Raw genomic sequence first — 27,568 nt, 5'->3', positions numbered from 1 at the left:
CTGTACAAGAGATCCTAATTTTCACACATTCCACACCTCTAAAGCCTCTTTCATATTGTGAATGTACTCTTTTTTAATGATAAATGAACATTTTGAGCTATTACATGGCAGCTTCATTGTCTTTGAATATTTTATTGCATTTGCTTTTTATTTTTACAAAGAGGTGTGGAAAAAAGAAAATGATGTGCTGCTCCTAGTGATAAGAAGCGCAGTATCACATACTTTTATAATTGGCACAAAGATAAAAAGCGCTCGGCATTTCGAATGTGGCTAATCTTGAACTGCATTCACACACTCACTGAACTCAACCCATTCATTGGTATTCAATCATCAGAGAGAAGAACAAGGTTAAAGAACATGAACAAAATACTGGGAATACATATTATCAGAGATTGGGTATAAAGGACATGTATAATTAGAAATCTTATCTTTCTTTTTTAAATTCCTCTGGAACAGAATCTATTTTTTTTAACCTTAATACCTTCACTTTCACCAATGCTTTCAGAATTCCATTGTGTAAGAAATAAGGGACCATCAACATTATGAATCCATCTGATTATTTCTATAAGATAAATTCCTAGAAATATACTTAATTGGGCTAAGGGTATGCTTATATTTTCGATGCTTCATATACACCGCCCAGATGCCATCAAGAAAGGCTGCTCCAATTTATATTTCCACCAGAAATACGCAAGACTACCTGCTTCCCCATCCACACCAACACTGAACCTTAGCATGCTTTTTAATCTATGACAATTCAATAGGCACTATTTTGATTTGCATTTCTTTGATGTTGAGCACTTTTTCTGTTTCCTTACCTATAAAATGCAGATAAAAGTTAGATCTACCTGATAGCGTACTTATGAGGATTACATGAGTTGATATTACGTAAAATTCTTAGGATAAGGCCTGGCATGTAGTAAATCGTCAGCAAATATAAACTATTTTTTTTCATGTTTCTTTCTTTTGTGAATTTCTAGTCTTTCCTTTTGCCTGTTGTTTATATTAGTCCTTTGCCCATTTCTTGTTGTTTTACCCTAAGAGTCTGTTATAAAGGAAAGCTATACTCCTGGTCTATCACATTCTAATATTTTTCCCAATTTGTCATTAAAAATTCTGTTTATAGTTTCTTTTTTAATTATAAGTAGACAAATGCATCAATATGATTTTTGCCTTAGGTGCCCTGCTTAGAAAGGCCTTGTCCTCCCCAAGTTTATACTGATCATCACTCAGATCTCAGTCTACTGCTTTAATGGTTTTCTTTTTTACATTTAACTCTTTAATCCAGCTGGAATTAATTCAGAACAAGAAGGGAGCTATATTATCCAAATGTTATGCAATGGACAAGTATTACTTTTTTCATCAGAAAACCACTAAAAACTCTCAATATTAATACGAGCGTCAAACGCCTCACCAGCTTCGTCTCATCCATCTCACTCATTCGTGTCTCCGTCACTCCACTCAATGCCAGGTGCCCATGTTCACACTGACCAGGTCAGTTGTGAACACACTACTCTGATTTGCATAAAACCTGATCCTAGTCATTAGCCCACAGTTAAGGATAACTTTTCTATTGACATTCTCACTAATATAAACTACTAAGGTTTTCTCTATACCAGGGGTCAGTAAATTTTTTCACTGAATAGCCAGATAGTAAATGTTCTAGGCTTTTGGGCCATACAGTCCCCGTCGCAACTACTCAACTCTGCCGTTGTAGCACAAAAGCGGCCACAGACAACATGTATGTGAATGGATATGGCTGTGTTCCAATAAAACTTGACTTGTGGATATTGAAACTTGACTTTCATATACTTTTCACATATCACAAAATATTATCCTTATGATTTTCTTCCAACCATTTAAAAATGTAAAATCAATTCTTAGCTGTGGGCTATGCAAAAACAGGTGGCAGACCACTTTGCCACTCCCTGCTTTATTTCAATCTTTTTTTTAGTGTATTGTCTACAGCAGCACTATCCAGTAGAAATTTCTGCGCTAACGGAAATGTTTTGTATGTGTGCTTTCCAATACAGTAGCTACTAGCCACATATGGCTATTGAGCACATGCACTGTGGCTGTTGTGACTGAAGAAATGAGCTTTAAATTTTATTTAATTCTAATTAATTTAAATTAAAATTTAAATAGCCACATGAGGCTAGTGGCTACTGTATTGGACAGTGCATATCAACAGATCAGACTCAAAACAATAAGTAAATATAGATACAGATGTGTGTGTATACAAATATACATAAATATATATGTATATATATTTTTCTCCTGGGGACCTAAATTTACATAATTAATATAGTCACAAAAATGGTGAATATTTACTCAAGTAAAAAGTTCCACATTTTTTATTCCTGTGACAAATGAGAGCAGGCTAATTTTTTCTTTCTAAAGGCCCTTCTCCCTCAGTTCTCTGAAGGCAGAAAGTTTGGTGACTACTACTAAGCAATGTACATAATACGTGATCAGAGTCCCTCAAGCTTCTAGGCCACTACTTCACTCAGCTGTTTCTTCTCATTGCTATTATTCTTTAAAGGCACACCACATCCTCTTTTTCCTGATCCCTTCCTCTCTATCCCCATAAGGTAAAAATAAAAATACTGAATTAGTGGAAGAACACATAGCCTTTGTCACTTTTCCCAGATACCAAACGCTTCTCTCATAAAAAAGCACACTCACCGTCAGGTCAAGCTGACTGTTCCGTGTCGTGATGGACAGTTCAATGGCGGACAGCTGCACTTCTTTCCAGACCTCTGGGCCCACCTCTTGGGAGAGGGCTGTGTGAATGCATTAGATACAGGTTAACTTCTTCATTAACATTTCATCGTGACACCACCGACGGCCAGCTCCCCGCTGCTCAGCTTGGCCTCCCACGCCCGTCTGCTGACTCTCCACCTCAGTTTTCTTCATTTCCTAGTTCTTATACACGGGATAAAGAGCCAAGCTCAAAATGGAATCTCTATGCTTAAAATATCGCTACCAAAGCAGCCACAATAACATAAAGGTCTGTGACAGAAAGAGGGGGCCCCTGTTTGTCACAAATGACACAGGCTGTTCCCCTTCTTGGGACGTGTCTGTGCTGGTTTAAGCTCTGCTCTGACACACAGAAGGCTGAATTCAGTGACCCCTGAAAGGCTTCTCTTGCTCTAGTGAAGTCTCTAGCACTGATCTGGGGGCCTTTTTAGGCGGTCCTGAACCAACCAGGGCTCTCCCATCTTCAGTCACCACGCTGCTCACCATCCTGTGGTTGTGCCCAGTATGACGCGAGCCTTCGTAATATTCTCCGGTACAGAGAGGGCCGTGGAGGGGTCTCTTCCGTTCCACTGGGAGGTCTCTCTATAGGTCCCGTGTATGAGATAGAGGCTTGATGAGTCTGAGGCCACTCCTTTTAATGTGAAAAGAGAAATACTTTTGTTAAACACACACAATTCCAAACTCTCAGAGTTTCTCTCTGCAAAGGATAGTATTCTTCCTCTACCTGCTGGAAAGCTAACCAGTCATCTCCTCCCAGTGGATGGAATTATCTCCAATTTGGAGTGTGGAATCCTCCAGCTTTCTTTGCCCATTAAAGGCATATCTTGAAAACCAAGAACTCTGTGACTGCTGCCTCCTCTGCGCTCCCCAACATCAACAGAGAGGAGATACCCAAGTGGACTAACAACCACTGCTTATAATTCTCCAAAAACTCATCAATATGAATGAACACAGAATCATCCCATAATAAATTAACCTTTGGTTTACAGATGGTGACACAAAAATGAAATGGACAAAATCCAGTTGCATCAAATACCTTCTTCACTTCTGGAATCATACTCTACACAGAGGCCAGAATGGTTTTGTGCAGACTTGCAATCCAGCCAAGGCTTCTCACTCCTGCTTCAAACATCATCATCCTCACACTCTAGAGTTTTTCTCTTTTACTTACTGGCACCCTGAGTCCAGTGTCATCATGGGTCTCATCAGTGTCCACAGGAATAATTAAAAGAACACCCTAGTCTCTCAGCCCTTGACATCACTTCTAATCCACCACAGCCACCCATTTCCTTGGCCACCTCCCGGTCCTTATTGGTACCCAGAACTAGTCCATCTTGGCAATCTAAAACCTTGATATCCTACTCTCCCATCATATCCCATATTCTTCTGGGCCCAATGTCTCTTAGGGTGAACTACTCCCCTGTTCTCAAGTTTCCACTGGGTGAATTACAAAAGAGTAACAATTCTGACTTCTCTCATTCCATCCCCCACTCACTCCTCCCCAGGTCCAGAAGGACCAATGCATACACCCAGCCCCTTCTCTCTCTCTCTCTCTGCATGTGGTCGTCCTGGGGACTCACACATCACTGTTTCTTCACACAGTGAGCTTACTATGGTGGTCTCTGCCCTGAAGGAGATGTTTTAAGTGGATAACTTCAATTTGGAGTGTTAGGCAATCAGGCTGTGACCACATATCTAACCTGTGTCCTTCACTCCTGCTGACAAGTATAAAGCTCATATTTTGATCTCCATCTGCCTGGTTCCTACATTTGTTTTCATAACTTGGTTCAAACTCAGAAGAGGAAGAGAGGGGTATTAATTTTTGGCCCCGAAGATCCTAACCACACCAAGTTTTCAATCACGTTGAGAATTCCAGTCTGTGACCATACCATTTTCCCTCAGTACTAAATTACGTGTCAATTACTTTAAATCAGCCTCTTTTTTCCATCACTCTTGGCCCTCTTGTGTCATCATTCTTCCAAAATATATGCCTTGAAAAACCCCAATTCTGGATCAACCTTGTCACTAGGTTTCTGTACTTCTACATCAAGGTTCCGTATTATTAGAGGGGAAAAAATACTCTTGCTGAGTATTAATACAGGGAAAAACAATCACCCAAAGAAGCATGTCAGTGTCACAGCAAATTATTGGTCTCAGGTCCTCAATGCCACTTGATAATCCTCCTAAACCTCCCTATTTCCATCTTTCTTCAAAATCCTGCTGGGCAAGCCCCAGTGGCCTATTGGTTAAGTTCGGCACGTTCCACTTCAGGGGCCTGGGATCAGTTCTGGGCGCAGACCTACACCACCAGTCTGTCAGTGGCCATGCTGTGGCGGTGGCTCATGTACAAAAACAAAGAGGAAGACTGGCAACAGATGTCAGTTCAGGGGGAATCTTCCTCAGCAAAAAGAAAAAAAAAAAAATCCCGCACACCACCACCACACCCACTTCATTTTCACAGGTCACTTTGCTTCCTACACTCAGTGAGAATATCAGGACAGCAGTGAGAACCATCTTAACCCCCTGTTTTCTTCTAGAACTCTTCTTTATTTCTCTCCTGTCTCAAGGAAAAAGGTTTCCCTTCCCCGTCCCAGGCTAACCCACTACTTTGGACCCCACGCCCTTCCACTTGCTCATGGATTGTGCCAACTCAGTCATGCTTTTTGTCTCCTTTCTCTTCATCTCTTCCTATTCTTTTTTTTCTTTTGCTTCAGGGTATGAAGACATGGCTTTCTCTCCACTTAACAAAAAACAACACTCCACTGACCCCATATTTTCACTAGCTTTTGCCTTTTCTGTCTCCTTCCCTTCAAAGTCAAGCTTCTTGAAGGACTAGCCTACCCCTGCTGTCTCCACTTCTTTACCTCCCATTTATTCCCTAACTTTCTTCAATACGGCACAGTCTCTCCACTGAGGAGGTTACCAAGCCTTCAGAGGTTGCCAAATTCAATGAATATTTTCCTGTCTTTATTTAAACTCTTTACTGTTGCTTCTTGAAATCTCACTTTCTTCTTGACATTCTCCCACTGGCTTCCATGTCAGGGCTCTCTCCTAGATTTTTCTCTTAGCAGTTCTCAGTCATCTTTTCTGGCTCTTTAACTGTTTCCATTCCTCCAGGCTATTCCTGGAATCTGTTCTCAATGGTAACTTCATCAAACCCATAGTTTCAATGCCCCTCATACACTTACGACATCTAAATCTATTTCTTCAGCCCAGATCTCTCTGCTGAATTTCAGACCTAAGTCCCAGTTGTATCTCCACTTGTCTGTACCACAGGCATGTTAAACTCAGTATGTGCCAAACTGAAAATTTCATCTCTCTTCACAAACTTGATCTTACTCTATTATCAACATTAATGGAGAACTCTAGTTACCAAACTGTAGTCCCTTAAACCAGAAATCTGGGAATCCTATACTCTCCTTCCAACTTTTGAGGGTTCTACCTCAATATCTCTTTAATCCATCCTGTGGTGTCAATACTGACCGTTACTGCCTTGTCTAGACCTCATCACTTCTCACCTGGACTACTCTAACAATCTTCCATCTGATGCCCATGACTTTAGCTACCCATGTCCAACCTCTTGTCTATACTGTTGCCAAGCAATTTTTCTAAAGTGCAAATCTGCTCATATTATTCCCCTGCTTAAGACTCAATAACTCCTGGTGCTTTAACGATAAAAGTCAGATCCCACATCAAGACCTGCCATAAGCTGCCCTTCCCTAACCTTCAAATTCCCCTTCCTGCTGTTCTACTGCATTGGCCATAATTAAAGACCATGTCACACCGCTGTGACTTCACACATCCTGGCCTCTCCACCCAGAATACCCTTTATCCGGTCCTATATATATTTCAAAATTTAGCAAAAGTGTCACCTTCCCTGGGAAGATTTTGCTGACCCTCAGTAGACGTAAATGCCCCTCCTCTCTAACCCCATCTTAGTCTTTCCGTATTTCTCTCATCGTACTTGCCAAACTGCTGTTTACTTGTACCTCACTCTCAGCACATGAATACTTCTCGAGGGCAGGAAACTTGTCTTATTTGACTTTGTATTCCAAGCATATAGCAAGGCTGTCACACAATGGATATTCAATAATCGTTTGCTGAAGAAATGGTGAAAAGTTTATATTCTCCCAGATTCTACAACTTAAATATGTAGTTACTCTCTTTCTCCTAAACATGCTCACCACCCCACCAATGAAATTATTACCTTAAACGATAGTAATAACGCATTTTGCTAATACAGTTTGCCTTAAAGGCCTTGTCCTCCCAAGTTCATTTTAATAATCATGTAGATTGGTTACCTCTAGTACTTTAGTGGTTTTATTTTTTTACATTTAATTCTTTAATCCAACTGGAATTTATTTAGAAGATGAAGGGAGCTATGTTTTCTGCATATTACTTTTATAATTAGAAAAACAGTTGATACTCTAAATATTAACATTAGTACCAAACTTTTCACTACAAACATCATCTGCCGGTTTTCAGACTGACCAGCCAAATTGTGAATATACTACTTTGATTTGCAGAAAAAGTGAACGCAGTATGTAGGCCACAGACAAGGATGACTTATCTATTAGCATTTTCATTCATATACATGGTTCAGCTTTTCTCTATGTCAACATTTTTCAATGTATAGTCTATAGCAGCACTGCCTGACAGAACTTTCTCTGATGATGGAAATGTTCTATACCTATACTGTCCAGTAGGGTAACCACTACCCGTATTTCACTAGCACAGTTTGAAACCTCCAATATTATACACAAGCCTGTATGATTAGATACATTCAGATACAAATCTTCAATTCATTTACAGATACTAATATAGACAGACTTACAAATAATTGATGACATAACGATCATTCTGTTTCAGATTTGTCTGGCAGAAGCAAGTGAATGAATAGGCAAGGGGAAGTAGAATGGTAAAGAGAAATTATATATGGGTTTGGTAATGGAGGGAATGAGTTGGCAGATGAGGGGCAATTGCTTATCAAAACAGGAATGCTTTCTGCATTTGTTTATAAGTAAATATGCCCCATTTTAGTATTGAAGCATGTCATATACATCTGTAGGAAGAAATTTTTAAAAGATTCCAAATACACACACAGAGAGTAACAACAGAATAACATAGGGCAAATTTCTACATTGTAAATTGCATTTACCTTAAGAGTGCTGAAAAAGTGGGCTGCTTTGGTTTTTAGAGGCCCAAGATACCAGTACCTGAGAAAGATCAAGATGAAAATCTAATTAGAATATTAAAAGAACTATCAGTGTGATAGATACCATTCATGACAGACAATACATGAAATTACACCTCTACTATGAGTGTCTGCTGTGGAGGCTTGGGGATTGCGGCTTAGCAGAAGAGAGTGTTAGAGTAAATTTTTAATCTGCATTTCAATGCCATGTCAAACAGTACATAATCAGTTATACAGTAGATAGATCCTTGCAATTTACAAGGGATATATAATCAGAGTCTCCTTGAATCTCTAAATTCACAAGTATCACTGTAATATATACTTTCAACCATAGAACACAGTTGAGTATACATTCAAGAGAGCAATGAGTAGAGAATGATAAAGCTACAATGAGATGCAGATGCTGGGTGATCCAATGTGTTACAAGCTAAATGACTAGATCCTGTATACCATGTTCTCTCTCACACACAAACATACAATTAAAATTTGTAAATCAGCATAATTTCCCATTACTTATGTTATGCAGCTTTAAAATGGCAAATGTTAAATCTGGGAGTAAAGCGGGTCTACTTCATATTGCTAAGTACATAAAAGCGACTGAAGAGAGAAAGATGCTTACTTAGAATTTGAAAAGCAGCAGAAAGTAGAATCCTCTCTTAAAACTTACCTGTCACCTGCCAGCCCATCTTAACTGCTCCCTAGTTGATTCTGATCAATATGCATTTATTTAGCACTTACTGTACATATGGAGGAAACAGAAGAAATACAGAGTATGAAATTCCTGCCTTTGAGGGCTTATAATGTGAGAAAATAAACCCCAAAAAGGAACAGAAAATAATAAATGACTATATATATGACATGGTATAAACTGATCACTATTTATTGGTTAGGAGAGTCAAGAAGGGAGAAGAAATCATTAAAGGCTTCAAATTATTGGAGCAGCTATGCTTGTATAATGAACAGCACAAGAAGAAAGTAAAGGGTATGGAATTTAGAGCGATGGGCTGGACTGAGATACGTGAAAGATGGAAAGAAATCATTCTGGGCAAGAGGAGTAGCAAAGGTGCAGGAAACGCTGAGAATGAGCTTAAAAGTAAAGATACATAACTAGGTAATTGGGGGTGATGACAGATTGAGTTGGGCCTTGAATGCCAGAATAAGGAGTTTAAATATAATCCAATGAGCAACGTGGAGCCACTCTAATTATTATTCAGGTTAATATTGTGGTGCTCCTAATGAGGGCCTTGATCATCTGATTTTTTTTTAAGCTTAGTTAATAATCTGCTTCTTTTCCTGGTTAGCCAGATAGAAACACATCCTGACTAAGACAGTTTATTTCCAAATTGTCCCAGTCTGCTTCATCTTGACCAATAGCAAATTTTGACACCATGCTTCTAGTCTTCCTATGGCCAGCTAGGAAATCATTTCTCACATGCCTATTGTTTCTTCCATAACACACAGAGCAACTCAGTGGAGAGTCCTAGTCAAGATATTAGATAATGACAACCAGAATTTTAAAATTCATTGTTCAGAAATCAATCAAAATGTGGGAAAGTATGTGAGATGGGCAAGTATTCCTAAAGGGGCTGACCTATGCTTGTGCTTAATTGTCAATTAATACATTTTAGAAAGCAATTTGTTCTCACTAGACTTTTTCAGGGAAAACTAGGCAACTCCTGTTGGTGAGCTGCTGGTATTTGAGATTACAGATCAAATTCAAGGTAACTTGTGGAATCAAGATAATCACGGCATACTTGCAAATAAAAAGATGTGAAATACTAAATCATGCAGTGTGTAATATACTTCAGTAATAGCTCTCTTCTGACATTCCACTATCAGGAACCTCATTAGCAGGAATAATAACATGAAATAAGGGAGAGAAATTTCTGTGAACAAAGTGTGGCGGGAATGCCTATGAAATGAAAGAAGAATTTCTTGATAAAAGCTGTGTGTGAGATCAATCAAAATTCATTTAAACTACACTAAAATCACAAGCCTGTTTTTAAGAAAAGGTAAAGAAAAGCACCACCCACCAGATACGAAGTGAACCTCACGCAGTGTCTCCTTCAGCCCCACCTCAGGAAGCCTGTGCTGCCACACTGCCTCTCCACACCAAACAGAACACCACACACCTTCCCTCCAGGCCAACAGTTCCATTTTACACAATGAAGTCTTCGAAAATAAGCCCATTCCCATGAAAAGCCAGAGGTGGCCCTCTAATCACCTCCTCAACAGGCCTGTTTCTTCCACCTCACAACACAGCCAGGCATCCGCCTTTCTCCTTCTCTGAAAGAGGCAGCCTGTGGTCTCTCAATCTGCTAGGGCTTCCAAAACAACAGCTCTCAGGGAGTCTTCCGACCAGGATGTAAAAGCTCCACAGGGGTGTGGCTCCAACGGTGCCTTTCACTTGTACCCAGCTAAGCAGGCTGCAGGATGATAGGCAATCCAGTCCCCCTTCAGTCTAGCTTAAGCCCAACCTATGCTCAAATATTATGTTTAGAAATAGAGACGTACTCTTCTCCTCTTTAGCTACCAGCAAGCTAGTGTGGAGGAAACTGGAACATTCTCCAACCTTTCTGCATATAAGATATAAACCTCTACCTCTGTTATTCATACCTAATTCAACCTCCAGGCCCACCAAATTTATCCCTAGAAGATCACTTTATATTGAAACCTCAAAGACAGAGACAGAATAAGAAGATTTTTTAAAAAATCATCACACATCAACACAGTAATCCTTTACTTGCTAACTTTGACGCCAGCATCTCTGAAGGATCCCCATCGAAGGCCAGTCACTGCAAACACAGGTTGTTCCTTTTCACCCTGGAAGTTAAACACATTTAATTTCAATTAATGATTACAATAACTTGGAACTCTCTACAGCTAAGTACCCAGCAAATGTTTACTTTTCATCAAACCAAAATTCTAAAAAGGATGTTCAAAATTGAAGAAATTAACTCTGTGAGTGCTCAGTAAAAGTACTTGAATAAACCATACTGTAAAATGAAACTAATTTTTATATATTAGGCCTCATAAACCTGATGGCAAGGGAACATATTATACTTCAGACTGTATTATACTTCAGACTGTAAATTAAGGAGTACCTAACTATGCTGGTTCTTGGACCAATTAGTCAAGAATTTCTTCTTTCTCATATACTCGTCCAAGATAAAGATAATTTAAGCCTGCATTCTCTTTACAGGGCCAAGAGTGCTCAAGTAAGATCACAATCCTGGTACTCTAAAATGTTTCACCTGCATATCTGAAAATACAGCCAGATATTTGTCATAACAAGTCAGAATAAAAAGTGATTCAGATTTAGTCCAATGCTTTATGGCCAATACCGCATATTGCAATCAGTGAATTTCTGATAAATCAGTAAGTTAAGCAACATGTAGAAAACACACAATGGAACCACTGCCTCTAAGAGTTTATACTCCCCGAGGGAACTTCCTTAAAGTACAAACAATATATATACACCAGGATTCTCAAGGGGACTTTTCCTGTAGCCAGAATTGCAGCTAAAGCCCAGGAGTACCCCCACATCCCGAAGAAAGCTGACAAATGCGAGACACAACTCCACAGAACTTGATAAACAGGCACAAAACCAGCTCAGTTTGCATCATGCCATCATTACACCCAGTATAAGCAGAAGATTAGGACCTGGAGGAGAATCCTCGGCACTGTAAATTGCTGGCCTGGAGAAAGTATGCTAAATCTTCACCTCAGGGGAGGGAGTGCTTCCCCCTCAATCCCACTTCAATCCCGCTTTCACTCCTGTTCCCACTACACTAGAACCACGTGAGGGCTTTCTAGGAGAATCACACACAAACAGGGCAGCCCACAAATAAAAGACACTGGCCTCTTATTCCTTAGTTGTGTATCGGTTCAAGCAGATTCACTATTCTGCTCTCTGCACCTGCATAAGCAAGGGAAAAGGGACCCAGAGAGAGAGAGATGGCAGAGCAAAGAGGTGATGGTGAGGCAACTCACGACTGGGACAGCAAGGATGTATTAGTCTCCTGGGTGCCAAGTGGATATTGGGGAAGATAGCAGGGCTCTGAGCCATCCTGAATATATTAAGCTAATATTTCATTCATTCAGTTTTTCATGGAATTATCATTAATGAATATATATTATATATTACAGACTAGTGATAAAAAATGTCTGCCCTCAAAGAGCTCAAGGTACAATGAGGAGTATACAGACACAGAACTAACAATACAATGTGGTAAGTTCGGATAATAGAGATATGTATTGAGTATTATGAAAGTACAGAGCAGGTGCGACTGTATAACAAGTGGGGGGCAAAGGAGATGGATGGTCAAGGAAAAGACAACATAAATTTTAAAACAAAACATAAATTAAATTTTAAAGAATAAGGTAAAATCTGAACAGACTGATTACTAGTAAGGAGATTGAATCAGTAACCAAAAACCTCCCAACACACAAAAGTCCAGGACTAAGAGGCTTCACTCGTGAATTCTACCAAACATTCAAAGAAGAATTAATTCAACTCCTTCTCAAACTCTTCCAAAAATAGAAGAGGAGGGAGTTCTTCCAAACTCATTTCATGAGGCCAGCATTACCCTGATACCAAAACCAGACAAGGATGCCACAAGAAAAGAAAATTACAGGCCAATATCCCTGATGAACATAGATGAAAAAATCCTCAACAAAATATTAGCAAATCGAATTTGACAATATATTAAAAGGATCATACACCACGATCAAGTGAGGTTTATTCCAGGGATGCAAGAATGGTTCAACATCCTCAAATCAGTCAATGTGATACACCACATTAACAAAATGAAGGATAAAAATCATATCATCATCTCAATAGATGCAGAAAAAGCATTTGACAAAATTCAAAACACGTTTATGATAAAAACTCTTAACAAAGTGGGTATAGAGGGAACATACCTCAACACAATAAAGGCCATATATGACAAACCCATAGCTAACATCATACTCAACAGTGAAAAGCTGAAAGCCTTTCCTCTAAGATCAGGAACCCAACAAAGATGCCCACTCTTGCCACTTTTATTCAACATAGTACTGGAAGTCCTAGCCAGAGCAATTAGGTAGGAAGAAGAAATAAAAGGCATCCAAATTGGAAAGGAAGATGTAAAACTGTCACTATTTGCAGATGACATGATATTTATATATAGAAAACCCTAAAGACTCCATCAAAAAATGTTAGAACTAATAAACAAATTCAGTAAAGCTGCAGGATACAAAATCAATACATAGAAGTCTATTGCATTTCTATATAATAACTAATAACTAACTACCAGAAAGAGAAATAAAGAAAACAATCTCATTTAAAATTGAATAAAAAAGAATAAAATACCCAGGAGTAAATTTAACCAAGGAGGTAAAGACCTTATATTGAAAACTACAAGACATTAATGAAAGAAATTGAAGAAGACACAAATAAATGGAAAGATATTCTGTGCTCATGGATTGCCAGAATCAATACTGTTAAAATGTTCATACTACCCAAAGCAATCTACAGATTCAATGCAATCCCTATCAAAATCCCAAAGGCATTTTTCAAAGAAATGGAACAAATAATCCTAAAATTTGTATGGAACCACAAAAAAAAACCAAATAGCCAAAGCAATACTGAGAAAGAAGAACAAAGCTGGAGGCATCATGCTCTCTGATTTCACACTAAATTACAAAGCTACAGTAATTAAAACAGTATGGTATTGACATAAAAACAGACACATAGATCAATGGAACAGAACAGAGAGCCCAGAAATAAACCCAGGCATATATGATCAACTAATTTATGACAAATGAGCCAAGAATATACAATGGGGAAAGGGCAGTGTCCTCAATAAATTGTGTTGGCAAAACTAGATAGCCACATGCAAAAAAATGAAACTGGACCACTATCATACACCCTACACAAAAATTCACTCAAAATGGATTAAAGACTTGAACGTAAGACCTGAAACCATAAAACTCCTAGAAGAAAACCTAGGCAGTAAGCTCCTTGCCATAGGTTTTGGTGATGATTTTTTCAATCTGACACCAAAAGCAAAAATAAATGAGACTACATCATACTAAAAAGCTCTGCATAGCAAAGGAAATCATCAATAAAATGAAAAGGCAACCTACTAAATGGGAGAAAATATTTACAAATCTGATAAGGGGCTAATATCCAAAATATATACAGCACTCATACAACTCAATAGCAAAAAACAAACAATCCAATTAAAAAATAGGTAGAATATCTGATTAGACATTTTTCCAAAGAAGACACAAAGATGGCCAGCAGGGTACATAAAAAGATGCTCGACATCATTAATCATCAGGGAAATGCAAATCAAAACCACAATGAGATTTCACCTCACACCTGTCAGAATGGCTATTATCAAAAAGTCAAGAAATAACAAATGCTGGTGAGGATGTGGAGAAAAGGAAACCCTTGTGCACAGTTGGGAGGAATGTAAATTGGTGCAGCCCCTATGGAAAACAGTATGAAGACTCCTCAAAAAATTAAAAATAGAACTACCATATGATCCAGCAATTCCAGTTCTGGGTATTTATCCAAAGAAAATGAAAACATTAACTCAAAAAGATATAGGCACTTCTATGTTCACAGCAGCATTATTTACAATAGCCAATGGAAACAACCTAAATGTCAATTGATGGATGAATGGATAAAGAAATTGTGGTATATCTATACAATGGAATATTATTCAGTCATAAAAAATAATGAAATCTTGGGGCTGGCCTGGTGGCATAGCAGTTAAGTTCACACACTCTGCTTCGGCGGGCCAGAGTTTGTGGGTTCGGATCCCAGGCGTGGATCAGCACACCGCTTGTCAAGCCATGCTGTGGCGGCATCTCATATAAAGTAGAGGAAGATGGGCACGGATGTTAGCCCAGGGCCAGTCTTCCTCAGCAAAAAGAGGAAGATTGGCAACAGATGTTAGCTCAGGGCTAATCTTCCTCACACAAAAAAAAAATGAATGAAATCTTGGCATTTGCAACAACATGGATAGACCTCAAGGGCGTTATGCTAACTGAAATTAGTCAGAGAAAGACAAATACCTTATGATCTTTATTTTTTTTTTTTGTGAGGAAGATCGGCCCTGAGCTAACATTTGCCAATCCTCCTCCTTTTTTTTTAGCTGAGGAAGACTGGCCCTGGGCTAACATCTGTGCCCATCTTCCTCCACTTTATATGGGATGCCGCCACAGCATGGCTTCCCAAGTGGTGCGTCAGTGCGCGCCCGGGATCCGAACCGGCAAATCCCAGGCCACTGCAGCAGAGCGCGCGCACTTAACCGCTTGCGCCACCAGGCCGGCCCCACCTTACGATCTTTCTTATATGTGGAATCTTAAAAAACAAGCTCATAGTTACAGAGAATAGACTGGTGGTTGCCAGAGGGGAGGGGTGGGAGAAAAAAAAGTGCAATCTAACTATATTTTCTTGATCCAGCATACATATAAGTGTGTGTGTGTGTGTGTGTGTGTGTGTACCTATATCTCCATAAATCCTGGATTCATTCTTTCATTTATTCACTATAATTTTTGAAGATCTACCTAGGAGGTACCCAACAGTGAGCTACACATTATCTAGTATTAATGGAGAATGAACAAGGCTGAATCTTATAGTATTGGGCTAGGGAAGTTGCATGCTAATTAAAAAAAAACAGAGGCCAGGCCCCTTGAGGAAGGACACTGCAATATAATAGCAAGTATATATCACAGTGATTTCTCTAGTCCTTCCCCAAAAAAGGAAAAAAAAAAGAGAATAAGGTACTGTACCTAGATTAGGGGAAGCTGGGGAGAGGGGCAGAGAGAAAGAAAAGAAAGGATGTTCTAGCCTAAGGGGAAGAAACAACACTACATGAGTTTGCTGTATCCACGGGAGGATTTCTCAAATGTTTCTTAAGATGTTAATAAGTGTTACATCTAGGAATAATGATGATGATGATGCTAGAAGATTCCAAGGTGAAATAAGTTGGGAAACTTATTTGGTTTGAAACAAGTTATGTTTACTGCAGTTCTTCTTAGAGTCTTTAATAAGTTAATGTACATTATAACTTTCCAAAAGGAGAAATACAATATACAGCTTCCTGAGTGGTTAACTGTGCAACGTTTCTCTGGGAAGACATTCTACATGACTAATATTCCTTGGGGGATGCTGTTCTAAAGCATGTAGTGTAGGCAAGAAGTGCTGGGATAAGTACTCAAGACCTCCTGACTGCTGCTCTAAGACTGTTTTCTCTTTCTTCATCGGGGGGGGAAGAATTTTAGGAATATTCTGTTAAGATTAACTGAAAAGCCTTGTAACCTTAAGGTTCCATTGATTTGGGGTGCAATATCCTAGCAAAGGGTGAGAATGGCTCTGGACAATAGGAAACGAGCGTGAAAGATCTAGAGAAGCAGATGGGCACAGAGCCCCCAGGATTCAGAGTCAGCAATGGAGAGACTGATAGTCCCTGCTGGGGTTCACACGAGCACAGAAAAAATAAGCAAGTTCAGATGGACAGAGTAGAAGCCAATAGACAAAGTACCACTGTATCCTAGCCCAACGGAAGTCTGGGTGAGACTCAAGATTATGAGATGGATAGGTCAGTAAACAAGAACAGATACAGAAAGACAGGCACACAGCCAGGTCTTAACAGCAAAGGAGATATGCTGCCCCAAGTCATAGATCCCCTGGAAAGAGTAAATTCCCGAGAGAAAAGGGCCTAGTGGTTTGCAGAGGAAAATCACTGGGAGAGGTGGTTGGAATACAAGCTTAAGGGACAGTGAAAAGGAAACAATCCCTGTCAACTAGAGAGGTGCCTAATGTAGGAATTTTAGGGATTCTAGATGAAGAAAAGAAACAAGAAACAAGGTAGAAGGAGGCTGCAGGGGTTCTAAGCAGCTCTAAGTATCGTCCTAAGAGAATTGTCAGAGTTAGGGTTTTAACAGAGGGAAGCCACGTAATGAGCCGGGAATGACAGGCAGGGGAAAGGGAGAGATTCTGACTTCTCACCACCTCCCCATCCTCCTCATTTGGTTCTGGGTGGGCAGTATCCAAGAGTCTGACTGAAACAGCAACAAGAAAGAACTAGAGAGAATTCCATAAATCTTTCCAGTAATTACTTTACAGTCAAGTAGTAGGCATTATGGACGTCTGCAGGGGAAAAATGCCCTATAAAACCATGGGATGGTGCCAGGAGTGACACCACCTGGACAAAGCGGGAAGTGGAGAAAGCAATGGACCATAGGACAGAAATCTAGATTCTATTTCTGTCTCCAGCGCAACTAGTCATACGACCAGATAATTTTTTTTAATCTGTCAAATGAACATATTAATACACACCTTGCCTTCCTCCCTGAGTTGTGGGTCCAAATGAGATGTGAACACACACTAACAATGTAAAAAGCTAAATATATAAAGTTTTATTACAGCTTCCAAGGACTACTTCTTTTATCTTTGGAGAATCTTCAGTTACATGTTTAATTGGGTTTGAGTTTGTTTTTTAAAAGAAGAATCTGGTATCAGGCTTTATCTATAATGCTTTTCCCCATATTCTGAAAGCAATTTCCAAAAATAAGGGAAAAAGAGAAGACGAGTTCAGCTTAGCAGGGCGCCTCAGAAACCACAGTAGAGGCTGTTGTGCTACATTTTCTAGGAATTGATTTTAAAAGTTTTCTGCTTCCCGGGCTGTGTCATGAATATACAGAGCCTATGGCAAATGCGATACTGGTTTCATCAATTCACAAAATCAGTATATTTGAAAGAAAAAGATAAAGGAGACAAGGGATATTTAATACAAGCACAATCAAGAATTTCCAGTTAAATCCTAATTACTCTGGAATGGATTACTTCTCACACATATAGAAGAGACAGTAAATCACTCAGTTATTAAGAGAACAATCCTGATTCACCTCCTTTGGTAATAACAATATTTTCAAATAACATCTTCATAGTGATGTCAATCTAGTACCTTTCCTAGGATAGAATTTCTTTCAGCACGGCACTTCCATTTTGTGAGCACGATTTAGCTTTATTATCCAAAGGATCAAGTGCAACTTAAATCACTTTTATCGTGACCAATGAGGTCATGGTGGAGAGTCCAAACATCACTGCATGAAGAACAAAGGAAAATAGGCTGCAAGCTATTGGTTCACCGATCGTAAATATGCATATAGTAAATGCTATATAACTAAAAGTGACATTTTAGGGTTGAAGTTTGGACTCATGACACAGCATGGACCCTTCTTTCACAGGTATCAGGAAATTCGAATGGACATAAAATGTTCATAGCCTTTGGAAGACAACCTGAATGCAGCTGGCACACTTTAGGGCTAAATCTGAGTAAAGCACACAGAGCTCACTGTTTACAGGATTATTTGACTTCATGGCTCAGCCTTCTTAGGAATCTGTCTTTCTGGGGGTGGGGCGTGGAGGATGGGGGGATGAGGAGTAGTTTAGATGAAGAAGGAATAGCTACTTAATTACTACCCAGTGAGAATATCTTTTTTCTAGGAATTAAACCCTTTTTAAGAGAAGATTCTAATCAAGAATCTGGAATGGCTATTGGGTTTTCATTCCTCCAAAATTTTTATTTTGATAAAATGTCAACCAAAAAATATTTGTTTGTTTGTTTTTACTGAGGAAGATTCGCCCTAACATCTGCGCCAATCTTCCTCTATTTCGTACATGGGTCACCGCCATAGCGTGACCGCTGATGAGTGGTGTAGGTCTGTGCCCAGGAACCGAACCTGGGCCGCCAAAGCAGAGTGCACCGAACTTAACCAGTAGACCACTGGGATGGCCCCCCAAGAAATGTTTTATATGTATAATGGACACCATTTATACCTCTCACCCAGATTCACCAACTGCCAACATTTCCCCATGTTAGCTTTATCTGTGTATGTATATACAGTTTGTAGTATTGTTAAATCATTTGCAAATAAATTGTAGACTTCACGACCTTTCACCTGCATCTCCTAAGAACAAGGACATATAAAAACATAATCATGGGCCGGCCCCGTGGCTTAGTGGTTAAGTGCGTGCACTCTGCCGCTGGTGGCCCGGGTTCAGATCCCGGGCGCGCACCGATGCACCGCTTCTCTGGCCATGCTGAGGCCGCGTCCCACATACAGCAACTAGAAGGATGTGCAGCTATGACATACAACAATCTACTGGGGCTTTGGGGGGAAAAAATAAATTAAAAAAAAAAAAACAAAGTTTAAAAAAAAAAAAAACATAATCATAATACCATCATCACTCTCAAGAAATCTAACATCAACATATAGTATCTAATATGTAGTCCATATTAAAACATCTCTGATTTGATAATATCTTTTACGGTTGTCACTATTTTTATTTTTCCAATTCCAGAATCTCATACTGGATTTAATTATGATATTTCTTAGTTTCTCTCAATCTTGAACAGAATCTGTACCTTCTTTCGGATTTCACGACATTGACATTTTTGAAGAGGCCAGACGGATTGTTGTTTTTTACAATGTCCCAGAATTTGGATTTGATTATTTTCTCATTATTAGATTCAGTTAGATTCAGATTAGTTAATGTTTTGGGCAGGAAACTACACAGGTGATGCTGTCTCCTTCTCAATATATCACATAAGGAGGCAGAAAATGTCTGTCTGTCCCACTACTGATGATGCGAAGTTTGATCACTTGGTTAAAGTGGTATATATGCTCGATTTCTCTACTATAAAGATATATTTTTCCTTTGTAATTATTAAGTAATCTGTGATACTTTGAGACTATGTGGATATTTGTTTCCCAACCTTTTATCCAATGGTTTTAGTATCCATTGATGATCTTTGCCTGAATCAATTATTTCACTGGTGATTGCAAAATGGTAATTCTCTAACTCTATCATTTCTTCTACATTTATAAGCCAGCGATTCTTCTATAATATAACTGTGGACTCAGAGTCTTCATTTTTATTTAATGTATTTTAATCCATTAACATTATTTTTTTTGATGTTCAAACTGCCCCAAAATTGGCAAGATACCATCAGGCTGCCTCCTACGTCTTCTTATGTTGTCTCCATCAGTTTTTGAGTAGTTCTTTGCCTTGTTCTTGTCCTGCCTTTGAAAGCCATCCCTTCACAGGATCCTGGTACCTTTTATTAGGAAATGGTATTTAGAGACCAAAATCTGGGTGCCCGGTACGCTCATTGCTGTTGAGCATCATTGCTTCTAAACCCTTTCAGTGGGCATAGCCAGCAAATGTACGGCGAAAACAATTTATGAGTTCATCTATAAATCAGTAAGAAAATGTTAGACAACCCAATGGAAAAATGGGAAGTTCTGCTCCCATCTAGGCTGTAGGAAGCTACAAAGAACATAGAAATAAAAATAAGAAAAGCCTAAAAATAAGAAAAAGCCAGATAATCTACAAAATTATAATTTTTCTTAAGCCCATCAGAGAGCTGAGATTGCAAGGCAACAAAGTAACCCGAATTCCAAAGACAAGCCCCTCCAAAGGTCAGATGGGACATGAGAAAGGTTTCACCTTTGGCAGAGCATAGGAGAAAGAGGTGGCCACAATACAAACAGGTAAGGTGAAATCAGTCATTGTCCTAAGTGCTTGACATTTATTAGCTCTTTTAATACTCAAAACAACCATATGAGATACAGAAATTACTTGAAGTCTCAAGGTAATCAATAGAGGAACTAAAAATAGTGATACAACTATATTGAAAGGAGATGCAGAGGAATTCTGATAACAAAGAGGTCAAGAGATAAGGTCTAAAATGGATAAATCAAAAAGTAGTATCATATACTTAACAGTACTGAACTGGGCACCTAAAAATGGTTGTGACAGTAATTTTCATGTTTTGTGGGGTTTTTTTTACCACAATTCAAAAAAATAGCATCATGAGCATATTAATATTAGTGATAACAACTAGAATAAACTGGTAAAATTATTTTTCCCTAGGGAGTTATATTTGGGATAGGAAAGGGTAAGAAGAGGGACTATTATTTTCATTATAATCTCATTTGAACTGCTACATTTTACTTTCTTTAACATGTACATGTGTATTACTTTGTTAATTTTTTAAAACTCTGAAGAAAAGACTTTACCTTGATCTGCAAGACATCAAGTGGAACTGTCTCTCCTTTCACAATGGCAAGTGTAGCATCTGTAATGTGTCTAAAAGATAGCAAGAAGGAAATGATCATATTGTGAAAAATAAGCAACACCTCCCCCCAACACACACACACACACACACACACACACACATACAGCCAGATTCCTGCCGAAAGTACTAATAGTTGGGTCAGGAAAAAGATTTATTCCTTCAAAATACTCCAAGAGAGCAGAATAAAGGAGTACAAAAGAATTACTGATACAAATATCATGGAAGGCTCTGATACAGACTCAAAGGGAAGGCTTTAGCAAAGAGAAGTCTATACAAGACACCAATCCTTTATTTACTTCACATTTATTGGGTCTCTGCATTGTGCCTCACTCTCATCACTGGAAAATATGATACTCAAATAAATAATAACATAACAATATCTTTCATTCATTACAAGAAAGTCAAGCACTTGAAAAAACCATATTTCTTTTTACTCTAATAACCCAAAGGGTAACTAAAGGACAGGATTTGTTATAGTTACCTCAGCAAAATATAATCCTGAACCCAAGACATATTTCTCTTCCTTTCCAGGATTACTAGGATGTACTTCATTTTAATTGCTGATTCTTTTGTTCACAGACACAAGACTGTTTCTATCTACATTCTGATCATCAGTTGAAAAGTCTACAGGTGAAAAAGGCATGTACTATTGACATCCATTCATGGCATGTGGAGTATGCCAGGCTTAGAAGCAGTTCTAGGGTTCATACTCTAATTAGAACCAAGGTCAGACACATATTAACACACCACAGATAGTCAGAAAAAGACACATTAAATCAACAAGTGGCCAGACAATAAGATATTTGCTCTTGGAGCAGACAGAACGAGTAAACCCACATCAACACTTTCCTCGCCTAGCATGTACACCCCTCCTGTCACCTATCCGCTGTCTCTTTGCATGGCTGGCTATTCCCATCCTTCAGATCTTGACTGAAATGTCACCATCTACCCTAACTAGCCTAGAGAGGTCCTTTCCTATAATTCCCTATCACTGAACTGTGTTCATTTTCCTTCAGAGTTGATCACAATTTACAATATATATTTTTTAATTTACATCTGTATCATCTGCCTCCTCCTGGAGACTGAAAGTTCCACAAGGTTACAAATACTTTACATCCATTTATTAACCAATATAAAACCTACACCTAGCACAGTGCATGGCACATAACAGGCAATCAACATTTGATGAATAAATGATTTTATTCTATAAAATTTCAAGCATATAAAAAAGTACAGAGAATAGTATCATGAACTATATACTCCTCATCCAGCCTCCAAAATTATCAACTCACAGTCAATCTTATTTCCTTTCATATCCCCCACTCACTTCCCTCAATCTGTATCAAAGCAAATCCCAGATATCTTAACACTTCACCCACAAATATTTCCTTACGTATCTCTAAAAGACAGCTCTTTAAAAAAAAATAAAATGCCATTATCATATCTAAAACACTTAAATAATTCCTTTATATCAACATATATTTAGTCAATGTTGAAATTTACCCAATTAAGTCTTATATATATTTTTTCAGTTTCTTTGTTCAAATCAGGATCCAAATAAAATCTATACATTGCAATTGGTTTATATGTCTCAAGGCTTTTCTAATCCACAGACTCCCTCTCCTTTTCTTTTCCCTACTTCTTAAAGAAATGGGTTGTCGTATTGAGTTTCTAACAATCTGGATTTTACTGATTGCATCCCCATGGTATTAACATGTGTCTCCATTCCCTGCATTTTCTGAAAATCTGTATCCGATTCAGCTTTGAGTGTTTGGCCAGAATACTTCATAGGTGACAGTGTGTACTTCCATCAGTAAGTACATAAAATCTGGTTGGCTCTCTTTTTGTGATGGAAGCAACCATTGATAATCCTTGGCTAGATTTATTAATTAACAGAGAGTTGCAAAATGGTGATCTTTTAATTCTATTATTCCTTCTAATTTATTATCTGGTCCACAAAGAGAAACTTTATCTCATCAACAATTTGGGTACCCTGAAATACAGGTCATATGAGAAAAATCAGGATAAATGCTTGAATTTTTTTTTTTTTTTTTTACTTTACCAATTTGCAAAATAATAAGTTGATTCCCTAATATCCTCTAAAAGTGACCAATGAGTTTTTCATTTTTATTTTTCTTAGTATCATTATGAACTCATAAGTAGACTTAAATATATTTGTTATTTCAATACATTATAGTAATTAGCCTTACTGATACTCAAATTGTCCCAAATGAATGAATTGTAATGGTGGGGTACAAGGGTCAGTAGATATAATTAGAATGAACAATGAGAGAGTAGCCACAGAAGGTCACATCAATGTGAACCAAATCGAGGAGAAACTAACAGCTTTTCCCTAGTGCTTACTTATGCAAGCAGAAGTACCTAAGTTTGAAAGAACTAGTTTAATATTTAAATTCTTTTTTAAAGTCAGATTTATTGAGATATAATTTGTACACAGTAAATTTCATCCTTTCAGGTATACTGTTTTAGAAATTTTCATGAATGCCTTCAGTCACGTAACTATCACCATGACAGATATATAACATTTCCAACATCCCAAAAAGTTCCTTCTTGGTCCTTTGTGGCCAATCCACTTTCCCTACCATCAGCTCTTGGCAACTACTGTCTATTTTCTCTTCCATAGCTTTGCATTTTCCAGATTATCATATAAACTGAATTAAAAAGTATGGGGCCTTTCCAGTTCAGCATTTTTAAACTCTCAGCATGAGACTGAGATTCATTCGTGTTGCTGGATGTATCAACAGATTGTTTCTTTTTATTGCTGAGTAGTATTCCACTGTATGGACATACCACAATTTGCTTATCCATTCACCAGTTGATGGACATTGGTACTGTTCCCAGTTTTTTGGCAGTTACAAATAAAGCCATTATAAACATTCATGTACAGGTTTTTGTATGGACATGTGTCTTCATTTCTTTTGGGTAAATACCTCTATTGCTGCTTATATGTTTAATTTTATAAGAAACTGCCAAACTGTTTTCTACTGCAGCTATATCATTTTGCATTTCCACCAGCAATACGAGAATTTCAGTTTTTCTGTGTATTTGCCAGAACTTGATGATGTCAGTTTTTGTTTGGTTTGTCTGTTTAAAAAGCCATTCTAATAGATGCATCTCATAGTGGATTTCATTTGCATTTTCCTAACGACTAACGATGAACATATTTTCATAGGCTTATTTGCCGTCTACGTCTTTGGTGATGTGTCTGTTCAAATGTTTTGCCCTTCTTTCTATCAGGCTGTTTGTTTTCTTATTATGAAGTTGTGAGAGTTCTTGGTGTATTCTGGATATTGGTCCTTTATCAGATACGTGTCCTGCAAATGTTTTCTCCCAGTCTGTGGCTTGTCTTTTCATTTTCTCAACAGTGCTTTTCAAAGAATAGATGTTTTAAATTTTGCAGAAGTCTAAATTATCATTTTTTTCTTTTAGTTTTCTGCTCTTTGTGTCCTATCTAAGAAATCATTGCCTAACCTGAGGTCACAAAGATATTCCTCTAGAAGCTTTACAGTTTTAGGATTTACATATAGGTCTATAATCCATTTCCTGTTAATTTTTATATACAGTATGAGGTATGAGTTGTGGTTATCTAATAGTTCCAGCACTGTTTGTTGAAAAACTTGTCCTTTCTCCACTGAATTGCCTTGGAGCTTTTGTCAAAAAAATCAAGCGTCCATATATGTGTGGGCCTGATTCTGAACACTTTCTTCTATTGACCTACGTGTCTCTTCTTTTGCCAATACCACACTGTCTTGATTACTGTAGCTTTAGAGTAAGTCTTGGAATCAGAAAGGGTTAAGTCCTTAAACTTTGTTATTCTTCTTCAGAATTATTCTGGCTAGTCTAGTTCCTTTATTTTTCCATATAAATTATAGAATTTACTTGTCAATTTCTATAAAAAGTCTTCTGGAACTTTGGCATTGTGCTGAATATATAGATCAATTTGGAGAGAAATGACATCTAACTATTGAGTCTTGAAATATTGATTTCTGAAATCCAGACACATCTCTATCCATTTATTTAGGTTTTCTTGATTCCTCTTCAACATTTTATAGTTTTTAGCATATAAATCTTACACATATTTTGTTAGATTTATCCCTAAGTATTTCATGTTTTTTGTAAAGGCTTAGCAATGTTAGTATTCTATTGCCTTTATTGTTGTTGTATAGTTATATTTTAGAAAAATATAGTAATTATTAGTCTAGCAAAAGATTTATTGTGTCTAGAGTTTAAGTATAACTATAAGAGTCATAAGAAATTAATTTCCATTCAAAAAAGTATAGTTTCTCTCCTAATATGGCTTCTCCTAATCTATTCTGTTCTGTACAGTTCTGGTTAACAATGTGAATTTGGTAGGAAAAGTCACCTTTCCATGGTAACTGATCGGAATCTCTATAAAATGTTCTCTCCTTTTTAAAAAACAAAAACAAAACTTCTCTAGGTGTAACAGTTAGCAATAGAATAGAGGGTTATCTTCTTTGATATGTGTATATTTGTTTTAACTATAGAATCTGGAATCAGTAATTGTACAATTATCCTATTTGTTAGTTACTGTTTTCCATCCTAAATGAATTTTCAATAATTATGCATAAAATCTTCAATATATCAGGTAGTTTACTAGACACAATTACATGTTTACCTAACTAGTCCTTATTTTGGCTTTTTAACAATCTTCTGAAGTAAGTACTATTATTGTGCATTTGATAAATACAGGTGAGGAAACAGGCTCACAGAGATTCAATAAAATTCCCAGGGTGACAGAGTAAGCATGGGGCAAAACGAAATCTGACTTCATTCTAATTCCAAACGTGTGCTCTCTTCACCTGGTGAGGCTGCCCTGGACGTACCATACGGATAACCAGAGATTTCCAAAGAGCAACCCCACAGGCTCTACAGGCCTCCCCATCAGTGTGATCAGGCTTAAAATGTAAACACCGAAGTCAGGAATCACATCCACTTGAATCAGTGTTGCCAACAAAGTTAGGTACAACTTAAGATGCTTTAAAATCCCCAGAATATACACGTTAACTCAAATGCTTGGATTATGTTCTGGGTTCCCTAGGAAGCAAGCTGAAACATAAGAAACAGCCTATTTTACTTTCTCATATTTCCCTATCAACACGCCTTTATCCCATTTTTTCCCTCCAATATGGATGCTATCTGGGAAGTAGGTAGCAGTTCAGAAAATGAAATTCAATATAGGAAAAAGCAAGAACGATGATCACAAGTATAGATTAATCTGATATGAATATACTAATTCTGAAGGAATCTGTAGAAAGGATCCTAAAGCACTGTCCCTACTCTGAGTAGTACCTTGCACATGAAGAGATTTAGGAAATGCTTTTGAGATACTGACCTTAAAAAAAAAAACATTGCAACTGAAAAAGCCTTTTCATATTAATTTTTTTTTCAAAATTATTTGGCAGAAGACAGCTAAAATGCAACCTTAAATTTATCATTCTCCAGCAATAACTGAAAGTTCTAAATAAAGCAGCACTGTAACACAAAACAGCTATTTTTTAGGATTATTTACCTGCAACATTCCAAATTCAAGATTCCTTTTCCTACTGTAGTAATTATGGTACAACAAATCTTGACAGCAATGCAAAAAGCAAAGCCTTCCTTGTTCTTTTAAATAGCCTTAGGCATCTGCCATGTTAAGAGGTCTTCAAAATTCTGAATCCAGGGCCGACTTACTTAATTACCTAAGAGCCCTGGGGCATGCTTATAAATTAAGTTTTATAAATCCTTAAATTATAAATAGAAGCAGCAACAACATTAGTTTAACTAAAGGGGAAAATCAGCCCACAAAAAGCTGAAGGCTATCTAAGACCTTGAGGGTTGCCACACCGTGTGTAAACTGGCTTTTGGATAAGGTGGGGGTTCTTCAAGGAACATGGTCTACTTGTGGACCATCGACATATTTGGGAATGTTGGCTAAACAATCCAAATAATCTACATTGACACAAAGGGAAAGACTAGCTTTGTACAGTAACCAAGACCCAAACCAATAAAATTTATCTCAATAAGCAAAAATGTTTGAGTAATTCATTGTTTGTCATATCTATTGACCCTGAGAAGTTCTAAACTGGAAATAAAAAGTACGGCAAACTGAAACGCCACGTCAGGCTTCGGGATGACTGCGGAAGAGCTGAACACTCCCCATTAGATGAAGGCTTGAAGCATGAGAGACATTTAATGAAGGCCTGATACAGGTCTATGTTTATGGCTAGTGTTTGATGTTATGGACCAATATGGACCAAGACTTTTACAAAAAATATATACAGAATCGTTAAAAGATATGATTCTTAAAATCACAACAGCAAAAATAAATCCATGAACCCCAGCCTAACCAAAATCCCAAAACAGAAAAAAAATCCAAAACACAGAATCACCTGAGTATTATTATTGTTATTGATTCTAGAAGGTTATAACCAGAAATGTCATGAGA

General features: G+C 37.9%; 1 protein-coding gene across 4 annotated transcripts in view; it reads right to left on the bottom strand.

Annotated features, from left to right (window-relative positions):
• The window catches only part of AGK (acylglycerol kinase), a 74,986-nt gene that overhangs the window by 8,388 nt on the left and 39,030 nt on the right, over positions 1 to 27,568 (bottom strand). For all 4 annotated transcript variants that reach the window (XM_058531581.1, XM_058531588.1, XM_058531595.1 and 1 more), the window contains 5 exons: positions 21,041 to 21,110; positions 10,698 to 10,777; positions 7,919 to 7,976; positions 3,244 to 3,391; positions 2,686 to 2,783 (listed from right to left, as the gene is read on the bottom strand). In XM_058531581.1, the coding sequence (XP_058387564.1) occupies positions 2,686 to 2,783; positions 3,244 to 3,391; positions 7,919 to 7,976; positions 10,698 to 10,777; positions 21,041 to 21,110 (454 nt within the window). The remainder of the gene's footprint in view (positions 1 to 2,685; positions 2,784 to 3,243; positions 3,392 to 7,918; positions 7,977 to 10,697; positions 10,778 to 21,040; positions 21,111 to 27,568) is intronic.

This window comes from Diceros bicornis, chromosome 3 (genome assembly GCF_020826845.1).
Source record: "Diceros bicornis minor isolate mBicDic1 chromosome 3, mDicBic1.mat.cur, whole genome shotgun sequence".
Classification (NCBI taxonomy): domain Eukaryota; kingdom Metazoa; phylum Chordata; class Mammalia; order Perissodactyla; family Rhinocerotidae; genus Diceros; species Diceros bicornis.
Note: the sequence above shows the minus strand (reverse complement) of the source record. Positions and strands in the feature narration are given on the sequence as shown.